Source organism: Cebus imitator, unplaced genomic scaffold (genome assembly GCF_001604975.1).
Source record: "Cebus imitator isolate Cc_AM_T3 unplaced genomic scaffold, Cebus_imitator-1.0 Scaffold16, whole genome shotgun sequence".
Lineage (NCBI taxonomy): Eukaryota > Metazoa > Chordata > Mammalia > Primates > Cebidae > Cebus > Cebus imitator.
The window spans coordinates 8763648-8784827 of NW_016107331.1; the positions used below are offsets into that span (position 1 = coordinate 8763648).

The 21180-nt window shown below is 32.6% G+C and overlaps 1 protein-coding gene across 10 annotated transcripts in view; it reads right to left on the reverse strand.

Annotated features, from left to right (window-relative positions):
* Window positions 1–3345: 3345 nt before the first annotated feature.
* The window catches only part of TMEM161B (transmembrane protein 161B), a 76039-nt gene continuing 58204 nt past the window's right edge, over window positions 3346–21180 (reverse strand). For 5 of the 10 annotated variants that reach the window (XM_017508197.2, XM_037731323.1, XM_037731321.1 and 2 more), the window contains 7 exons: window positions 15091–15242; window positions 14525–14585; window positions 13887–14027; window positions 11077–11190; window positions 7098–7272; window positions 5794–5890; window positions 3346–4627 (listed from right to left, as the gene is read on the reverse strand). In XM_017508197.2, coding sequence (XP_017363686.1) covers window positions 4350–4627; window positions 5794–5890; window positions 7098–7272; window positions 11077–11190; window positions 13887–14027; window positions 14525–14585; window positions 15091–15242 — 1018 coding nt within the window. In that variant the 3' untranslated portion in view covers window positions 3346–4349. The remainder of the gene's footprint in view (window positions 4628–5793; window positions 5891–7097; window positions 7273–11076; window positions 11191–13886; window positions 14028–14524; window positions 14586–15090; window positions 15243–21180) is intronic. The other 5 variants (XM_037731336.1, XM_037731330.1, XM_037731334.1 and 2 more) reach the window with 2 other exon arrangements.

Sequence of the window (21180 nt, forward strand, 5' to 3'; positions counted from 1 at the left end):
GCTGTTTTGTTTACTGCTATAGCTAGGATATGTGGAACAGCCTATGGCACATTACAGGAACTCAACAAATATTTATCGAAAAATAATTAAAAGGGTACAGATGAAATTATTCCAGAGTAAGCACTCTTTGTGAAGTCATTTTCAAATAACAATAAATGAATGCCCTCCAACATGATCGGTAACCATTCCTAAAACCAAACATAGCTGTTTGTTTTTCTCATAGCACAGATAAATCAGTTATCAGATTTAGAAATATAGAGCAACACACTTAATGTAAAGTCTTAATTTTAAAAATGCAAAAAAAAAACCCCCAGCTAATTATAGACAGAAATGGGATGTTTTCTGATTCATAGATTAGCAGTCTGCCTACAAAATTATGCTACTACTTCATTTAAGAAAATAAGTTTTTTGCCAAATGGGAGAATGAACAGTAACGAAATGTAGGGAGTAATGGGAGAAAAAAAAGATTTAAAAAATTAGGATGGAAAAATATACATTCTGATACATTAAAAATAGGCCTAACATGAATAGTTCATAGCTAAAAAAGGAGTCCAACGATAACAGAAGACAAACATAACAAAAGGCTCTACATTTTATTTCCCCCCCAAAAGAAAACAAAAATGTGAAAATGTTTACCACTTTAAAGAAAGAAAAGGTTTACATTAGCTTTTGTTTTAATCCCAAGATATCATCAAGCAAGACATTAGCTTTTTGACCATCCTTAGTCCATATCAGAGTTTACATGGCATATAACAAGCTCAGCTCTAAAGCCAAAGTATGAACATATTAAGACGAATAGGAATTAAAAGATGAGATTGTACAACTATTCGAGACACTGGGTTCAAGCTCTAGTATCACTAGTGTGTTTAAATCTGATGCCTTAAGCCACCTAAATCTTTGTGAAGATAAAGTATGGTCTGCATTCAAAAATCACTTAGTTTTTTTCAGCTGAATAAAGTCATATACCTTGATAGGCCATTTTCAATTATGTGATGGCTCAGAAACTGTGCATAAACTCAGAGAATGTTGAGACCTTGGGCTTCATAATACCGAGAATTTAATCTTTCATTTGAAAGGAAAAAGTCTATCCAGTGAAGTTCCAATTATAGATTTCATAATGAATTCTATTTATTGCTTCCTGGACCTGTCAATTCCATTAATGGATGAATATCTCTTCTGAATCATAACTCAAGAAGAAATGCCACTATTTTACCAATGATATTTATATCAGAAACAATAAGACAATGAGCCCATTCTGCTTGCATGTATTGGTCGTTTCAGGCACATCAATTGGGATTCTGGGAGAAATACCAAATATAATAAAAATACACACGGATATTAAGATAAAATTATATGTTTTTCATTTCAGACAAATCAACAGGGGTAGGAAGAAGAAATATAACCCTGATTTTATAGTGCAATGGCTAGCAAGTGGGGAAGGAGGAAAGACAGGAATCAATAAATTGTCGAAATCATACAAAAGCAAGATTATAAGGGCAAACACATATAATAAAAATAACTGACTTTTGAAGCATATTATATTGACTAAAATACAACATACAAAATAAAAGAACTCTACTGGTCTAATTTGGGGATATTAATATATTATTTGATTTACATGAAGTACAAACCTTTTTGCATTTAAAGAACGTAACTCTTGGTTCAAAGACAAATTGCATAAATAAACCAGTTAGTTCAAATTTGCTTTGAAAAGCAAGAAAACTAAACAAAACCTCTTACTTAAAATAATAATTGGTTTACCCAAACCAGAGTATAGAGTTCAGGTTTAAAAATAATGAATCAATAGAACCTTAGAAATACGTATTATTCCATCCAATAATGAATTCTGTATCTTTTAACCCATATTACTCCACTGTACAATCTTTGAAACTCAAAATAATAACTTCAATTTTACTATTTAAAATGATTATAAATATCAGGTGAGATTCTTTTCTAGTCCATGTGAGAACTTTAAGATACAAAATAAATGTTAAATTTTGGTATCATCTTATAAAACAAATACATTTTGATGATGCTGATATATCTCAAAATGTATTTGAAATGCTTCTTTTGGAAATACACAAGAAATGTCATTAGGATATATTCACAATTCATTTCAGTCAAAGAGTTTTATCCAGCTTAAGCAGTTATTACTCAATTTTTAAATGGTTTATTTTAGATGAAGGGTGTACATGTGCAGGTTTGCTAAATGGGTGTATTGCACAATGCTGAGGTCTGGACTTTTAGTGAAACCATCAATCAAATAGTGAACATAGTATCCAACAGGTAGTGTTTCAACCCTCGCCTCCTTCCCATCTCCACACTTTTGGAATCCCTAGTGTCTATTATTTCCATTTTTATGTCCATGTGTACTCACTGTTTAGCTCCTGCTTATAACAGAACATCTGGTATTTTATTTTCTGTTTCTGAGTTAGTTCACTTAGGATGATGGTCTCCAGCTTCATCCATGGTTGCTGCAAAGAACATGATTTCATTCTTTTTTATGGCTGCACAGTATTCTATGGTGTATATATGCCACATTTTCTTTATCCAGTCAACCTGTGATGGCCACGTAGGTTGACCCCATGACTTTGCTATTGTGAATATTGCTTCAAAAAACATACAAGTGCAGGTCTCTTTTTGATAAAATAATTCCCTTTCATTTGAATTGATACCTAATAGTAAAACTGTTCAGTCAAGTGGTAGTTTTAGTTGAGAAATCATCATACTGCATTCCATAGGAGGGGAACTAATTTACATCACCAGCAGTGTATAAGCATTCCTTGTCTTTTAAAACATCAGCTATTTCCAAAATACAGGAATTTGCTATATTAAAATTTTCAAATGAATGTAAACCTTAAGCCCTGAAAGTTACAACAAAAGAAGGGTTTCAAATTTGCTTTCAATAGTAGTAACAACATTGACACATAAAGAAAGCCTCCTAAGAGTTATATAGAAAAGTATTTATTCATTTATTTAAAAAGAGAAAAAAAACACCCTTGTTTATCTCTTACACAGTTTAGAATCTGGATCCTTCATTTTAAGCTTTAGATGTAAAAAGCATCAAAAAGAATTTTGCTTTTTCATTTCCCTTGAATGTTTCATTCAAATTATCTCAATTTGTCCTGTAAAACAAAAATATTTCTAATTCTAGAAACTATAAATTCAAAACAAGTCCTATTTAACAAAGGCATACATGATACCTGTAGGCCCGGTCTGAGAGGGAAAGATTCTGATTTTTGGATATGACAGAAAAAGAATTTTAATTTGGGAGAAATCATTAAGCATTCATAACACTTTAAATATACTTACACATAGGCAACACAAATAAATTGCTTACTCTGCTGAACTTTCAAAATGTATTTTAATCTCATTCCAAAAGGAAATAAAATTTCTATATACAAGTACATCTCATTCAAATCACTTTTTAACATACATTCTGCAACTTAAAATATTATAAGGATTCAATATTTTCATCTTTTATAATCTCAATATATTATATATTTAATATATAATATATATACAATACATACAGGTAGTCAGCAGGTTTACAAAGTAATTTCTTCAAAGTCTGATCAGTATTGATAAATATCTTTAGACTATTAAAAGCAACCATTTAGGATGATAGAATAAAATAAAATATGGCAGGTCGAAACCTAATGGCAAGATTACAAGTGTTCATATGGCCAATCATTTGAAAAGAACTCTCAAGTTGGGTAGAGCATGTTTTAAAATAATACTCTTGCTACTCTCAAGCAGCAATAGTTGTAGCTATTAAGCATATTCATCTCCATTAAATTTAAAATAACTTTGCAGTTTTCTTTACTGTAATATACAGTAGCTATCTTTTCCTTTCTGTTGGATTTTATCATTTCAAGAGTAACTAATATATTACCAACAGAAGAGACTTTAGCCCCTTTCCCTCCCCTAAAGCATGGCTCAGTTTGAAGATTGTTCTACAGGCAGCCACTATGACTATCAACAGTACCGTAATACCATTAAAAGCAATCAATAACTAGAGTCATGTGAGATGTTTCAAAGACTGCTGGAGGTTTCTGTAAACCAAGGTAATCAGAAGTATTACCCTTGTAGATAGCCCTCTCATACCAGTAAATACAGAGTTAAAATTCCAATGCCACAGTGTAACAGTTAACAATCTATTTTGTAATTTTAAATATTATAACATTAATTCACCCTGAGAATACAGAGGACACATTTAATACAAAATATTCTGATATGTTTTTTTTTTTCCTTTGTATTTGCTTTCTTCTGGTTTTCATCGGCCCTTCAAGGGCACAAATATTTGAATTTAAAGTGTGATTTGGATATGCTTTTTTGTCAACTGAGATTCATGCCACAGTCAGATATTGGTGATAGAAAAGCCCAAAAAGGCTTGTAGAAAAGAGGCAAGCAGCAATCCACCAGGTCAGAAAAGACAGAAGTCCTCGAAAAAGAAGAGGAGTAAAAATATTTTTTAAGCTGCTCAATGCCACTGTTATTTGTGTAACAGTTACTTTCATCTTCCCTTCAGCTGATGGTAATTCAGAGTAAACAGAATTGGAAAGTAGGCTATTATCCACTGGTAAGGTAGTGATGGATTCTGGATAAACACCCCAGGAATGATTACCTAGAAAATTGAAGACACAAAATTTGAAGAGTAAGTAATTCCAAAGCTTTTTATTAAAAACGAATCTTTACTATATTTGAAGTTAACAATAAGTTTAGTTTAGTGGCATAGTAAATCATGTTATGTTGAAAATAAAATAATAATCCTTCTAGATATGTAAATAATTAACCTATCTGGCCTCATCAGTAAAGGTACACATAAAAGCAAAATGTCTGACACACTTCTAATTAACTGCACTAAAAATGGGTAAAATAACAAAAACAACTTTCTCATTATATAAGAAACAAATCAGCTAACTCTACTGGAGTGACAGGGACAGATTCAATAACTTCTCAGAAATCTTTTCTACTTCTAGAATATCAACATAAATTTCTTTCTCAAAAACTATCTATGATTTCAATGTGAAGACCCATTAATAGCTTCTAGAAATTTTTTTCATTATATACTTTCTTACATTGGATAGGATATGAGTCACTTAATTTACAGCTGAACTACCTACCCTTTACATTCCATAGATTCTTAAAGGGCATTTATACCTATCATCAGGTCTATGACATCTACTAAGTCCATCCGCTCAAATAATATTTTTAGTTCTTTTGGGTTTCTTAAACCCCTACACGGCTTATTGTCTGATCCAAGCAAGGGGAAACGATGAATGCAATAGATATTTCTTGAATAACACCACATGTGGACTTGATAGCTTAGTGAACAGACTGGTAGAACTTTGTTAGTTCACTGAGAAATCTTCACCTTTTCAATGTAAGTTATCTGAACTAGAACTTACCACAGCATTCTGTAATTTATGTAGATTTATAATCTCCTTGTAATAATTTCAATGTTAGGGAATAACAAAACCTTAAATCATTCTCTTATAACACAAAAGTAAGATCAACAGTGCTTACTAAAATTACTGGGCAAATTTGAGACTTAACCTTTAGTAAACAATTCTTGAAGATAAATCATAAAGTTGTAAAACCATGGGCCTGAGTTTTCAAAATGAAGATAATAAATCACCTTCCACAGCTAAAACTTTCCCATGGTTCTTCTCACAACTTTTAAAGAGAGAAACAATTTTATGAGTTGCGTTTATTTGTTGGTGACCAAAAGCATTATTAATTAAAGGTAGAAAGTAAAAGATGCTTCCTAAGTTGCCAAGGAATGCCTACCTAGTGTTTTCAAAAGCAGAGTTGTGTGAAGCAGCATTACCAGAGGCGCCACATACTGCAGTGCAATGACACAAAGGTAATAAAAGACTCGAGCCACCTGCAACCAACAACATTCTTAAGTGTCTAATACAACTGACACATTAGGAGTGAATTAAAGTTTCATATAATTGTCAAACTGAAATGTTTAAAAAATAATCCTTTCATAAGAAGCAAGCTAAGTGTTAATAAGTTGTGCTTTATTATAAATGTCCCCAAAATGGCTTTGGAAAGGCTCAATTTGAAGACAAGCTTTTAGAATGTGCGAATATTAAAATAGATTCCTTAAAAATAATTCTTGATGTATATATATTGGAGAAAATAACAACTACAATTCAAATGGTATACATTTACTTATATTTCAAAGATAAAACAATATGCTTAAATCTGTAAGGACATCTACCTAAAACATCAAACTAAATAACAATAGTAGGCAGAGTCACATATGAGCATAAATCCCTCACAAATAAAAACATTAAGTCCCCATTCTACACGAATATATTTGAAGTCAAACGATGGAAAATATAAAAATACATAAAAGGTAAAACAGCAAAAAGTTGTTTAAATCTTAATAAATGTCCCTAACTATGGAGGTGAATCAAAAACTGAAGCTGGTTGGACGTAGTGGCTCATGCCTGTAATCCCAGTACTTTGGCAGGTGATGCAGAAGGATTTCTTGAGCCCAGGAGTTCAACATGAGCCTGGGCTACATAGAGAGACCCTGTCTCTACAAAAAATAAAATAACAATAATAAAACAAGGGAGCTAAAACCACCTCTCTAAAAATAAAGATACAATCAGGTTATTGGTCCACTATACTGGCAGATGGATTCCTTGTTCTTTCCTTCTCTGGAAGCCCCAAATAAATTTAGTTCTTACACTACATGTTAAAGTACATGGAGTAATATTAAAATGAATAAATTTAGCCACTAAAAGTATTTCCTACTCTTTAAGTCTTAAAGTCTGGACAATATGTTATAATGTCTTTCAAATCAGAGGGGTCCCATTCAGCAATATTAGGCATAACACAGCTTTGTACCACCCTCTGTATGACACAAAACACTTAAGGCAGGAAGAGGAATTAAGAACCCTTCTTCACTTGGTACCAAAATTAGATCAAGGTCTCTGATATCTGTCAGCTTAAGATTGTTCTGTTTATTTACAATAAGAATATGAAGGGTTGAAATACTATCTAATAAAGAAAACCAATTTTTTTTTTTTCAGTGTGGTTTTTACTATTTTTCATTTTGACTAGGGTATAAAACTTACCATTTTCTGTAGCTCAACTGTACTTATTCGCCCTGCTTCTTTCTTCATCTGATCCACACATTTTTGGGCTAAATTTAAATAAGCTTGCAGGTGACTACGCATCATGGCCAACCGCAAAGCACACAGCAGGATTATTAACCAGAGTCGCAGAGTATCGAATGTGGCTTCTGTCATTCTACAGATCAAAAAGTTGATATGGTGCTCTCAAAGACAACAATATGCTGGCATGCTCGTTATAAGTTAATGCTCACCATATAAGAAATCTATACTTAGCAACAATTAGAGACATAAAAGAATCTCACTTTGCCATAGACTTATCTGTATGATACTTTGACACGAATAATAGAACCAGACAAATGTGTCATGAAAGCATAAGAAGTTAACAGGTATCTAGAAGAAAACAGTAGAGCAACACATAAGATTCTTTTCTATATACCCTCCTCCATGGATAAAAACTAACTGTGACATGAAAAGAGAAGTTGGGTGGTCTTAAACTGGTGAGTAGGGGAAAGAAAGAAAACTGCAGGGATTGCCTAGGGGATGAATCAAGTCAATCACCCATCATCATTGGGTACAGCTTTGCCTGATCATAAACATATTTGGATGGGATCTTTTACTCTGCTGAGCTTTTACTTGGAACCACTGGAAAATCAAAAATTCTGACATATTATGAAGAAATCAGATGCCTGAGATTCCTCTACAACAATTCATTTAACTTGCTATGCACTAAAGCTGGCTCAGCTCTGAGCAATTCCTCAAGGCTAAGGTTAGCATTCCAGGTGAAAATATGTGATCTTAAGGACATCTTTTCAGAAACCAGATCACTGGGAGGGTTCCTTAAAGAATTTCAGAAACAAGAGATAACTTATGATGTCCTTTTGGTATTTAATGTATTTTAAAGACTATGGGTTTCTGCTCTGATGAAGAACTACATTGCAAGTAATTTGAATGTAGTGACTAGACCATCCTTGGCATCTAGTCTAATATCTAGTATACCTATCAGGCACTTAATACGACTGTTGCAATGCATAGACTGAGTTGCCAGAAAAAACCTGGAACTCAGAAGGGTCTCCATTAAATTCTTAAGAACATGAGGGTAGAACGGATGCATATAAAGAAGAACAAATGGGAAAACATTAAAAGAAAAAAAAACCTTGGAACTAAAACTACAATATAGGAAAATCTGAAGTGTAAATTTTGTTCCATCTGTTTATAAAATGGAGGTAAGACATGGGGATTAGACAAAGGCTTTACTATATATACTCTCTCATTTCTTTTTATTAAGTCATGAGGGTACATGGACATAAAATTCCAATGGAAAAGCACTGTTGGCTAAGAAAGATAAAGGCATAACATTTTATCAACATGTTTCCACTAAAATGAAATTAAGAAGCCATCACGTAAGAGTGACATACATAACACACAAGCCTACCCACAGCCTTGAACCTTTCCTGGGGACCTATAAACAACACTGTGTTCCCTGGAGTTGAGCAACAAGAGCAACTGACTGGGAGCAGCCTGAAGACAGAGATTTCACAGCCTTTGAGGATAACATATAATATGAATGAAAGGAACAAAACAAGGTAGTGAAGCAGAAAATTATTTGTTCAGTTTATGAGGGCAGGATTTAGGATAATTGTCATTAAATGGTACTTTCTAATTAGATTATTAAAGTAACATAAATATCTGATAAGTTGATCTGATAGAGTGTTTCAAGAAGGAGCATGAGGAGAGGGCTTAAAGTATATATGTAAAGAATAGGCAGAATAAATTATCCTAAATTCCTGATGCCATTCTACGCTTTCTTGTATATGTTCTCTGTGTTCTTTTTATGAGGTTATGAGCACACATGGACTCTGTTTACCAATATTTTATTTTGTCAATACTTTATCAGAACACATGATAGATTCAACTACATTTCTGGGTTGAAACTACGTTGTACCATGTTTTTTGCTTCTGATTACACAGACCTTTCAACAAATTTGTCTATGTGACAGAAAAAAGCTTGTCACTTCATTTTTCCTTCACCCCACTCTCTTTGATGGGCAGCCATTTTTTTTTCACAATCTACCATATGCGCTTTAGATTTTTAACAAAAATTAAAACTGCCTGTCTAATCACTTAATCATAAATTCAAATTAAAGAAGAATAAAAGAGAGCAGAGGTAAGGCTAATTTTATTTGAAATGTTTATGAAACAGGTTGGAAATGGGGATGGGACAAAGGGGGAAAAAGCACAGAAAGAGAACCTCGGGTCTTTAGGTACAAACAACATTTTTCCTATAATTTAATATGCACACAAGGGAAAAGTTCCTTATTCCCATTTCCACTAAATTAAGTATTCACTACTAATAAATCCACATGAAGTTTAATTAGGCTGGAAGTGGGAAGTGAATGTTAGTATAACTACCAAGTGTTTTATGTATATCAGTTCTGGCTCAACAACTTCAGTCAAATTATTTAACTTCTGAGTCTGTTATTCCATCTATAAAATGGGATGAAAACAGTAACAAATGGACAATTACCATAAGAAGACAATATGTAAAGTATCAAGATTTCACATAACTGGTATGTGATAAGTGTATCATAAATGGTAGTTTCCTTATTTTCTCTATTTAACTAAAGCAAATATAAATTAGAGAACATAATTACAGGAATATGAAATCCAGTTTTCACGACCAAATTTCAAGGAAGGATTGGGAATGCTTTCAGTATCTTAAGACATGAATTAGAAGTTTCTCTGAGATTTTATCTAAAGCCCTAGGATCCTTTGAATTACTTTTCAATACTGAGGAAACCTGTCTAGGTAAAATTACCATTAAGGTAATTAGTTGTGTGTTGGGGGGAAACATTACTTTTTCACTGGCTATTTCCCTGGTTCAGTAGGATTAACTCTAAAAAGAAAAATTATCATTGTCATCAGTGATTTTATATGTAATTTTATATGTACACCAGGATCTAAAAGAAGTATACAATATAAAATGTACACTGCAGAGTCAATGACTAGGCAAGTATTTCTATTTTAATTCTGATGAGGCAAAGCAGTGAAAAGAACATTTATTAAGCACTTAATTCCAGCTGGTTGAATTACATGTGTTCTTTTATTTAATTCCAATGATAACCTTGGGAGGTAGATACTATTATCTTTATTTTCCAGATGGGGAAACAGAGGCTCAGTGAAGTTAAATAATCTGTCTCAAGTGAAGGTGTTAGTAAGTAGGAGAGCTGGAGTTTGAACCAGTTCTCTCTGAACCTTCCTATTACTCTAACAGTTCTACAAGGCTAACATATCAAGTCTAGCTATTAATGCCTATTAATAAACTGTTTCTGTTTCCTCACCATCTTCTTCTGCTAAAATGCAGTTGCCTAATTAAAGAAATATAAACTAGTATTAGATAATAATATTAAGACATTATTTTTAATTTTGTTGGGTACAATAATATTGTTATGTAGAGAAGTATCCTTATTTTTTTTTTTTAGAGATGCAAACAAAAGTACTAAGGGATAAAACTTATGTCTCTAATGTACTTCAAAAATACTTTATCAAAAAACAAAACAAAAAAAATTGATGAAGCAAATATGGAAAATGTTAACAACTGTCAAATATAGGGGCTGAGTATATGAGTTTCCATTTATACTATCTTTTTTCTCCATAATTTTCATAAAAAAAAAGAACTTCAGAAGGTATCTAAACAATAGGCACAATGACAACAGAAAAATGACGACTGGACGTAAAGAAGAGAAAAAACAAGTGTACAAGATAATATTAGTGCAAGGTAATAATCATTAACATTAACACAGATCACAAAAATGTTAAGTGATGGTCTGTAGTTTCAATTTTATAACACATCTTTTAGCATTTCTATTAATGTCTGAAAAATACAGTGTCCTGATTTTATCACTGAAAAACAAATACAGTAAATAACATTTAGGAAAGCAGTTCTGATGATAAAAATTAGCCCTCAAATGCTCATACTTACAAAGGGATACTTTCTTTACCCAATGGTGGGTTCATAATGTAGTCTTTGGTGATTGGCTTTACCCAGAGCAGAACCATAAATAAAGGTGCCAAAAAGTTGATATGAAGTAATGTTCTGAAAGTATGTAAGAAATAAATATAAAAATTAAGAAACAGCATGTGCTAATAAACTACAGAAACTCGGGTCTTACTAAAACGGAGGTAGGAACTAATTTGCAGTATTCTACTACTTACGGGAAAACTGTCATCATCATTTTATACTTATTATCATTTAACATTGATTTGAGTCTGTGAGAAACTATGTCATTACCTTAATTTTTCAAATGAGAACATTTAGATATAGAAAAGTTAAATGACTTGTTCATGGCAATAACAGAGCAGAGGTAAACATAGGACTAAAATTCAGATTTGTTCACTTCTATTTTAGTGTTCTTTAATAATCCCGTACTTTATTCCTGATTCAATAAGCAGGTATTTAATGATTATACCTTTATATAGTCAATGAATCTAATGGATTTTCAGTACAGGAGAGCCATCTGATACTTTTTAGTGCAACTGAAACAAAGTATCTCCTCATTATCTACAAGTAAATGCCAGTAATTAGTTATGTCCGTAATACTAGAAGGCACATGGCAGATGGAACCTATGGTAAAACCTGCAACTAAGGAACCTTTCAAGTGTAATGATCATGTATAATTTTAAATTTCCATTGTTAAAATCATAAGTGATTCCACATTTTAATTTCTTTTTGAATGATTATGAACACACTTGAAATAATTTCTTTATCCTATATATATACACATACCAAAAAAATTTACTTTATTCCTGACAAGTCAATATACCTAATACAGGAAAGGTTTCAGGTCTGCCTTACAAATTCATTGTTAATTGTCCAAGTTTGAATCCTAAAGAGACAGATGGCTGGCGAAAATTTTTCTTATTTTAGAAAATAGGCGAATTCTTCAGATACTTTATTACCATAAACTGCTTTCATTATCAACCACACTTAACAGCTAAACTGGAGGGTTCAAATTACACACAAACATCATATTTTAAAGTATCACTACACAGGCAAATGACAGTGATCTGTGTGAGGAAACAGGGCTGGGTCAGGAAGCCAGGAACACCTGACAGGGAAAGGTAGAACTCCTGCCCTAACCTCTGATAGAAAAACAGGTCCTAGTGCCTGGCCATGAGGGTGAAGTGCATGCTGCTCTTTGTGCCAGTCATGTTAACTCTCACAACAGAACTAGCTTGCCCACACCCTTGTATCAAGGCAGAGTGCTACAACACAATGAGGGGCTGCAATAAACTGAAAATAAAATAAAACCCCAAATCCCTAAAGGAAAAAAATCTTAAAATGAAGCCACATTTTACTAAAAAGGACACTAAAATGTACACTCCACGCCCAACCACCACTAAATGCTTTAAATGTTTTTATAAAGTGATTCTTTCATCCCACAGCCTGGATAAACCATCGGATGTGGGGGAAGAAAGAAGTAGTATTAGGTATGCAGTGTTGCTAGGGAACACTCTAGTATCAAGGAGCAGCCCACAGCGGTTTCAGTAGCTTGTGAAGGGCTCCCCTCCACCCACCCTTTTCAGCTTATTTAAATCATAACACTGGGGTTAGTGGACTGAAGTGTGTGTGTAGAGAGAAGGGGGAGAACCAGGTTTTGTCTTAAAAGAAGCCATTAGAAAGACGGGTGGTGGGAGAAAAGCAGGATGTAGCCAAAAGCATGCTGAGTAAAAGGAGGAAAAAAAAAAAAGAGGTTATGAAGGAGTGTGTAGTGGGGGGTGACAATAAGTAAACACACGTACAAAGCATTTATGTAGAAAAATGGAAGTGAGGTGAAAAAAAAGACAGTCAAAATTAAAGGAAAACGACATAGGTAAGAGAGTTAAGAATGTGAAAAGACTAAAGAATCAGCATCATTAAAAATAGGTTTTACAGAACAGAAATGTTAGGAAATAAGATCACCCAGAGAAACTTAATGATTATAAATATACATATCAAAACAAAATATTCTCAAGTTGGGCTTCTACTGCAAAACAAAACGATGAGACAGGAACTTTGATCTGAATATAAGTTGAAGTAGATATTGGCCTGTCTTTCTGCCAAGATGTCTACATCAACAAAAAAAATCTGTGACAACCACAAAGAATATAGTAAATGGGCTTTGAACTACATATAAAGATGGAATATCACTACTTCAAACTAACATAGAGTTTTAGAACTATAATAGAATTTGGTAGTTAGAAGTAATGTATAATATGTAACATTGTATAGTATTAATCCCAAAATAAAAAGATATATTATTTTAATAAGAGCCTAATAAGCAGATAAATAACATAAGGAAAACAAACGTCTCATGTATACAACTTGTAGTTTTGAAATGTTTTTAAATAAAATTTTACATTAAAAAGTTAATTTACATAGATTTATATAAAAAATTAAACAATATTTTAAATCAAAATGATCTGATTTTTCTAAGGGAAATTTCTATAGATCCTGTTTAGTTATAGAGATTGCAATAGAAGCCCCTGAATGAGAAAGAACATAAATTTTGATACTTTCATTTTAACAGGTAAGACAAATTTAGTAATCGATGTATCTTTTTAAATATATGACAAAATTTAGAAGCAAATAAAAGAAACTTGCTTATAGTTGAAAGAGGAAGTAGTGTGACATCAAATGGTTATTTATTAATTCTCAATACAATAATTTATGATTACATTACAATAATATACCTTCATTAAGATGAAAAACATATATTTATCTGCATGTGCTTATGTACATTTTCCGCTTACTGTGTAATTTTTTCTGTTGCCAAATTCAGGGCATCCAGATGCATTTGAGCCAGCCGTAATCCAGGAAATGTCAAAAAAGCCCCAATGAGTGAACAGAAAATAGCCAGGAAAAATTTGAAAGTAAGTTTTGAAACAGGACTCCTAAAAATAAAATTTTTTAAAAAGCTGATAAATATTTATAATTAACTTTCAAAGAATTTCCTTTCTTCTAATAAATTATCTTACAAATCACAATAATAGTAAAACAAAGCAAATTTCTACAAAAAGATTGCTATTATTCAAGTATCTATAATGGATTCTGGTGAACTGTAAACTACACTAGGTATCCCTTTAGTCATAATCACAACAACCTAACCTACACATTCAACAGGGAATTGACATATGACTTGGATATAAATTTAATCTCTGGAGGGAGAAGAATTAAAGAAATGCAAATTTACATATGAATTCTATGAAAGATACTAATTTTATATAACATTTTTATAATTCTATATAAAAATTATGAATAAGGATATTTCTAGAAGTAACAGTCCAACTTAAAACTCTACTACTTTAAAACAACTATTTATAGTAAATACTGCTTTATTAAAAATAGAAAATGTTAAATTTAAATAATGCTTAATTTTTCCAAAACTTACTGAGATTCTAAACCTTGCTTTTCAAGAAACTGCATCGCACTGTCTGAAAAATTTGTAAACCCTGTAAGGAAAAAAAAAGATTACTCTTACCACAGATGTGAAACAGAATCTTTCTGTGGAAATAAAATGCTAGAAAACAGAGCATCTTAAAGTTTGAAGTGACTAGCTTAGCTCTTTCATGTGTTAATTAGTATGCCATAATGCAATAAAATTTGGTTATTAGCAAGAACAGTCTTTGAAAACATCCCTTTGATATTTGTACATTCCATGAGTGTGCATAAAATTTGCATTAATTCTTTAACTATGTGAGTAAACTTTAGCATTACAGAAGCTTATTTAACTGTAAGGAAAAAATGAGACAGTATTATTGGAAAAATCAATTAAAAACTTAGCTAAAACAAAAGCAAAAAAAGATCTTAATTAAGAATAATAAAGGTTAATTACTTACAGCATTAGAGTATATACTTCAAACTCAATTTTAAGCATTTATCAGATATATACTGAGGTCAAAAATATTAACACTAGATAAAGCAAAGTTGATTTTTAAAGTTGTATGAAACTAGTACCTGTTTCAAGTCCAAATTCCAGATAATTTTCTGTTACAATCAACACTGCCATTGCTTTGACAAAGAAAAAAAATCCAAAGGTGACACAAACAGATCTTTCACCACCATCTTCTACTTTAAAATAGTGTGTAGTTAATGAAAATAGAACTTTGCTGCAGAAAGAAAAGTTCAGGAAAAACCACAATAACTTTATGGGAGCTATACACAATGATCTTTATAGGATCTGATTCCAATAAAATTTGACTACATTTATTTTGATTCTACAGTGTGCTGATCTACAAGACACTCTTTAAAGGACCTGAAAATCTAACAAAAATCTAAAGAGTCTTCTGGAAAATAAGACATAAAAACAAAGTGAATCTAAGTGTTGATAACATTTTTAAATTAAGGAAAAGAGCATCCACAGACTAAGTTGTAGCTAGGGAATGTATTTCTAGTCATCTGACTCAAATTTTACTAGAAGATTATTTCAAGATTTTTATGCAGTATGTTCTCAGTGACATGAAAAGCCAGGGTAGAGGCTTTTCTTGAAAACTATCTTTATTAGGCATGTCTGTTAAACCAGTTTACACTTATAATTAAACACATAACACAAGACTTATCTATAATAATCCAATAAGTTAAAATTTGAGAATTTTACTAATACCTATTGTTGATCTGTGGTATGAAACTGAGATCATCACATTATTATTAAACAAAAATCTTTAGAGAAAACAAGTTCCAACTGAGTATTCAAAAACAGCCAAAGTTTCCACATGTTCACCTATTAAAATATACTGAAGAGATTAACTTATCTCAACCACCCCAACACACACAAAAATTGATTCAATCAAAATTAAATCAGTGCATGGCCCAAAGCTGGAACTCTGATCTCCATTACACAGCAAAGAGTTCTCCTTGAAATCACAAAACAAACAAAATAAGGCACTGGCAAACAAACCTAGAAAAGCAACCTTTACATAAACTTTATGTCAAGCATGGAAAATAACAGCTATCATTTAGTACTTGCCATGTGCTGAGCATTACCAATTAACTTTTAATTCTTACATTAACCACATTATTATTGCTACTTTATAGATATTTTTAAAAACTCAGAAACAACAACAATGTGGGCCGGGGCGGTGGCTCATACCTGTAATCCCAGCACTTTGAGAGGTCAAGGTGGGTGGATCATCTGAGGTCAGGAGTTCAAGGCCAGCCTGACCAACATGGCAAAACCCCGTCTCTACTAAAAATACAAGAGCTGGGGTGGCACACACCTGTAATCCCAGCTACCTAGGAAGCTGAGGCAGGAGAATCACTTGAACCTGGGAGGTGAAGGTTGCAGTGAGCCAAGACTGCACCACTACACGCCAGACTGGGCAACAAAAGTCAAACTCCGTCTCAGAAAAAAAAAAAAAAAAAAAAAAATCTGTGGCTGTGAGGCAAACGTAAAAACCTCAAAATCACAGCTAGTTTGGAGGAAGTTGAGATTTAAAACTAGACCGTCTGGATCTAGAATGTGTATGCTTAACAATTGATTATATTGCCTCTAAAAAACTCTACAGAGCACCTAAGCAAATGTACATTTAGCAGTAACACATGAAAATTTTCAAAACAGAACTGCCCTGACAGAAGTAAAGAATTAAAACATTCTCATAATCAGAAGAATCCTTATTCAGGAAGGGTTGGGCAAAAATAAGAACTCATTGCTTCTTAACAGGGTGTTGTCTTTTGTTGACCTATTTAAAAATGGTTAATATAGTCATTAATGCTTTCCTATTCTTAGGGTACTGGATAATAATGTAGAGTTACAGCTGCTCCAGCTACGGGCATGTACCTCAAAGTAAACCAACCTGAAGATAATGAGAAGAACTTTCTGACATTGTTCAAGCAGAACTTGAAGTAACTCTCTACTAGAATGTAAACTCTAAGAGATCAAGAATTCTTGTCTCTTGTTTATTGCTATAGTCAGACTACCAAGAACAGTGCCTGGCACATAATAGGTGCTCAAGCAATAAGGAAATCTTGCCATAGAAATATTTTACACAGTTTAGGTAAGCTGAAATGGTATTAATTCTCTGCTTTAATCATTAACCAGAAGTTTTGAATAACAACACTTTCTCTCAGATAATTTACTTGAAGGCCAAAACAATCAATCAACTTCTTTAGAAAAAGTTCTAGTCTGAGACCTGTTTTTATTGGCAATAAAGTGAAAATTATTTATTACTTATCTTTGTAAATATAAAGTATTTTCTGGGTTTTATAAAGGTTAAGACTTTGTTTTCCTAAGGCTTACAAGTGGCTAGTGTCCCTTTAAAGTGAAAATTATTTATTCCTCATCTTTGTAAATATAAAGTATTTTCTGGGTTTTATAAAGGTTAAGACTTTGTTTTTCTAAGGCTTACAAGTGGCTAGTGTCCCTTTAAAATGTAAAAACAAACACTAAGTCTAGGAACAGCCAATCTTTACCCACCTATTCCTGGGACAACCAGACCCTCAGAATAATGAGTGATAGAAAATATACCCCTTTCACACAAATCTCTGTTTTTTTCTCAAATACCATGATTCAAGATAAATAAAATACTTTCTCAACTTTGTTTTCCTAATTATTTATTTGGTAATAGCATTATTTTCTCTGAAAAAGTATGGTCTTACATGCTACCTTATAGATCAAATCAACTTTCATGGGCTAACCTGGGTAGGGATAGGAACATCATATATAGATAGCATTATTTCTCTAAGAAAGGATTATTTTATTTGCAAGCATTTTATAAGACAATCCACATTAAGTTGGAGTTACTATCTAAAAATTACTGTACTAGGAACTGATTTCAATTTTTTAATATATCTCTTTATGGACTATTATAAAGCTATTACTTATAATACTGTTATTTTGTAAATTAAGTACCAATTTATTTCTAAGACAATACGAAATCAGATAATGAAAGCTAGATGATAACCTCTGAACTTTCTGATTAAAAAGACCACTGCATGTTAACATATTTGCTATAATAAAAAATATGATTTAGGACCTGAAAATACTTATGTAGAGCTTCAGCATACACATTCTAAAGACATTTATTTACCAGTAGGTTATTTTCATTCCAACTGTCTTCTTACATTCACCATAACTCAAGATTACATATAATGGCCAAGTATTTGAACAATTCTCTTCTTTAATGTAATATGTAAAAATACCTCACAACAAATGTCATACTGCCCCCAAATATTCAACACCCTCTTGCTAAATTTAACTGTAATACTCTGGTTACAGAGTAAAAAGAAATCTGAAACTCTACTGAAGTTAAAAAAAAAAAAAAAAAGCTAATCTACATAATAGACAGTTTGTCCAGGGTATTTAGCATTGCGGGAAAGAGAAAGCTAAATTATTTTTATAACAAGGAATATAAATCTTCATGTCTATAAACTTACAAAACCAACAATCTCTGTACGGTATAAAGAGTAATATTTACATTCAAGTTCTTATTTAGCAATGATGCAGTATTTGGTGATGTTTCCATGTGTCACTCCTTCAAAATTCTATCTAAAATCACCTAACATTATTTTACAAACTTTCACTAAACATATTTGTCAATCTCTCCCTAGTTTGGCCAACAACTACAAATATTCATTTATAAACATTAAAAGCATACTGAGACACTGCAGAAGTATTCTGTAATATCAAGGTTAAGCAGGATTGTCAAATTTATAGGATGCCAATTTCAATTAAGACGATTAATGGGAGTTTCACAAAAGCACATTTAGTTTCCATGTCATTCTAAGAAAAAAATGTGAATTTTTATAACTTTCTACCACTTAATTGCATACAATCTACCACTATTCTTTTCTCTTTCTATAGGAACATCATTCATTTATGCTCTTATCTTACAGACAAACATTGGTAGTCTATAGCTGCAGTAAAAAGACTTTCTAAAAAAGGAGAGAGAGCCTGTAGTCCCGGCTACTTGGGAGAGTGAGGTGGGAGGATCAATATTTAAGTCTGGGAGGTTATGGTTGCAGTAAGCCATGACTACGCTACTGCACTCCAGCCTGGCAAGAGAAACACTGACTCAAAAATATAAAACAAAATAAAATTAGAAAGACTATCCTAGTATTGCAATACTAGGATCCTAATAGTAATCAACAGTCTCCAGCTAGGGAACATATAGGTAGGACCTGCCCTATCATCAATGCAAACTCATCTGATTGGGTAAAACTAAATTGTTTGTAATGAAAACACACTTCTGATAGGAGCCAGCTATATCTGCTAGGCAGAAAAAAGGTAAAAAAGCATTCATCTAAACTGTCCCACATAATCTAAACCTTGGAATAATTTTATAATTAACCAAAGTAATACATATACTATAGTTTAACTTTACATTATTATTTGAGGTAGTTTAATCAATAAAGAAAAACTACAAAATTAGGACCTCCTTGTTTAAACTTTCTAACTTCTCATCTCCTCATAGGAGAAAACAAAGCATTATCCATAGAACACTCTAGTACACAACTAGTTTTAAAATTGTGCAATTTTTAAAGCATAACCTCACTATATTTATGATTAGTAAGAGAGGGTAATCATTTAGTAATAGTGTTGAGACTGTGGTGGCTCATGCCTGTAATCTCAGCACTTTGAGAGGCTGAGGCAGGGGGATCACCTGAGGTCAGGAGTTTGATACCAGCCTGGCCAACATGGTGAAACCCCATCTATACTAAAAATATAAAACTTAGCTGGACATGCTGGTACACACCTGTTATTCCAGCTACTCAAGAGGATGAGGCAGGAGAATCGCTTGAACCCCGAAGGTGTAGGTTGCAGTGACCTGAGATCATACCACTGCACTCTAGCCTGGATGCAGTGAGACTCCATCTCAAAAAAAAAAAAAAAAAAAAAAAGTAATACTGTTGAAGGCCAGATTAAGTGTGAAAAAGATGAAAGCAAATGATAAAGAACAAAAGATCAGATTTTAAATAAACAGGACTACAAAGCATTTTTCCACACAAATTGTAGTTTTTCTTTTAAAATTAGAACTGGGCGGCCCATCAATGATAGACTGGATAAAGAAAATGTGGCACATATACACCATGGAATACTATGAAGCCATAAAAAAGATGAGTTCACGTCCTTTGCAGAGACATGGATGAAGGTGGAAGCCATCATTCTTTGCAAACTGACACAAGAACAGAAAACCAAACGCCACATGTTCTCACTCATAAGTGGGTATTGAACAATGAGAACACATGGACACAGGGAGGGGAACATCACACACCAGTTCGTGTTGTGGGGTGGGGGAGATAGGGGAGGGATAGCAGGGAGTGAGGGGATTAGAGAGAGAGAACATTAGCAGAAATGCCTAATGTAGATGACGGAGCATGGGTGCAGCAAACCACCATGGCATGTGTATACCTATGTAACAATTCTGAATGAACTGCACATGTACCCCAGAACTTAAAAAGTATTAACAAATTAAAGTGGCAATATACACATTTGCAACAATAAATGATATCAATCTCCTATACTGAAAAAAAAAGTAGAAAATCTGATCGACTTTTTTTTTTAAGTTAGGGAAAATTTTAAGTCTTAGAAACTTTATCTCAACTTCAACATTTAAGGCATAATTTATGGAACACAAAACACTATTTAAGAGTGTTTAGAATACAGATGCTCAAATTTTCACTCCAGGATATTCAGAATTACATGTTATTTATTCGTCTCTTCTCCAAAACAAAACAAACAAACAGACGAACAAGAACCCAAAGCCAGTGGTTTATTTTACTGGTATGGGTTGAGTACCCCTTATCTGAAAGGAACCAGGTGTTTCTGATTTTAAAATATTTGCATGTATGTAATATCTTGGGAATGGGACTCCCAAATTCTAAACATGAAATTCATTTATGTTTCATATATCTCTTATATACACAGTCTGAAGGTAATTTTATACAATATTTTTAATAGTTCTGTGCATGAAAAAAAAATTGACTGCATTTTAACTGCAATCTCTCACATGGGGCCAGGTGTAAAGTTTTCTACTTCTGGTGTCATGTTGGTAATAAAAAAGTTTCGGATTTTGGAGCATTTTGGACTTTGGATTGTAATGCTTAACCTGT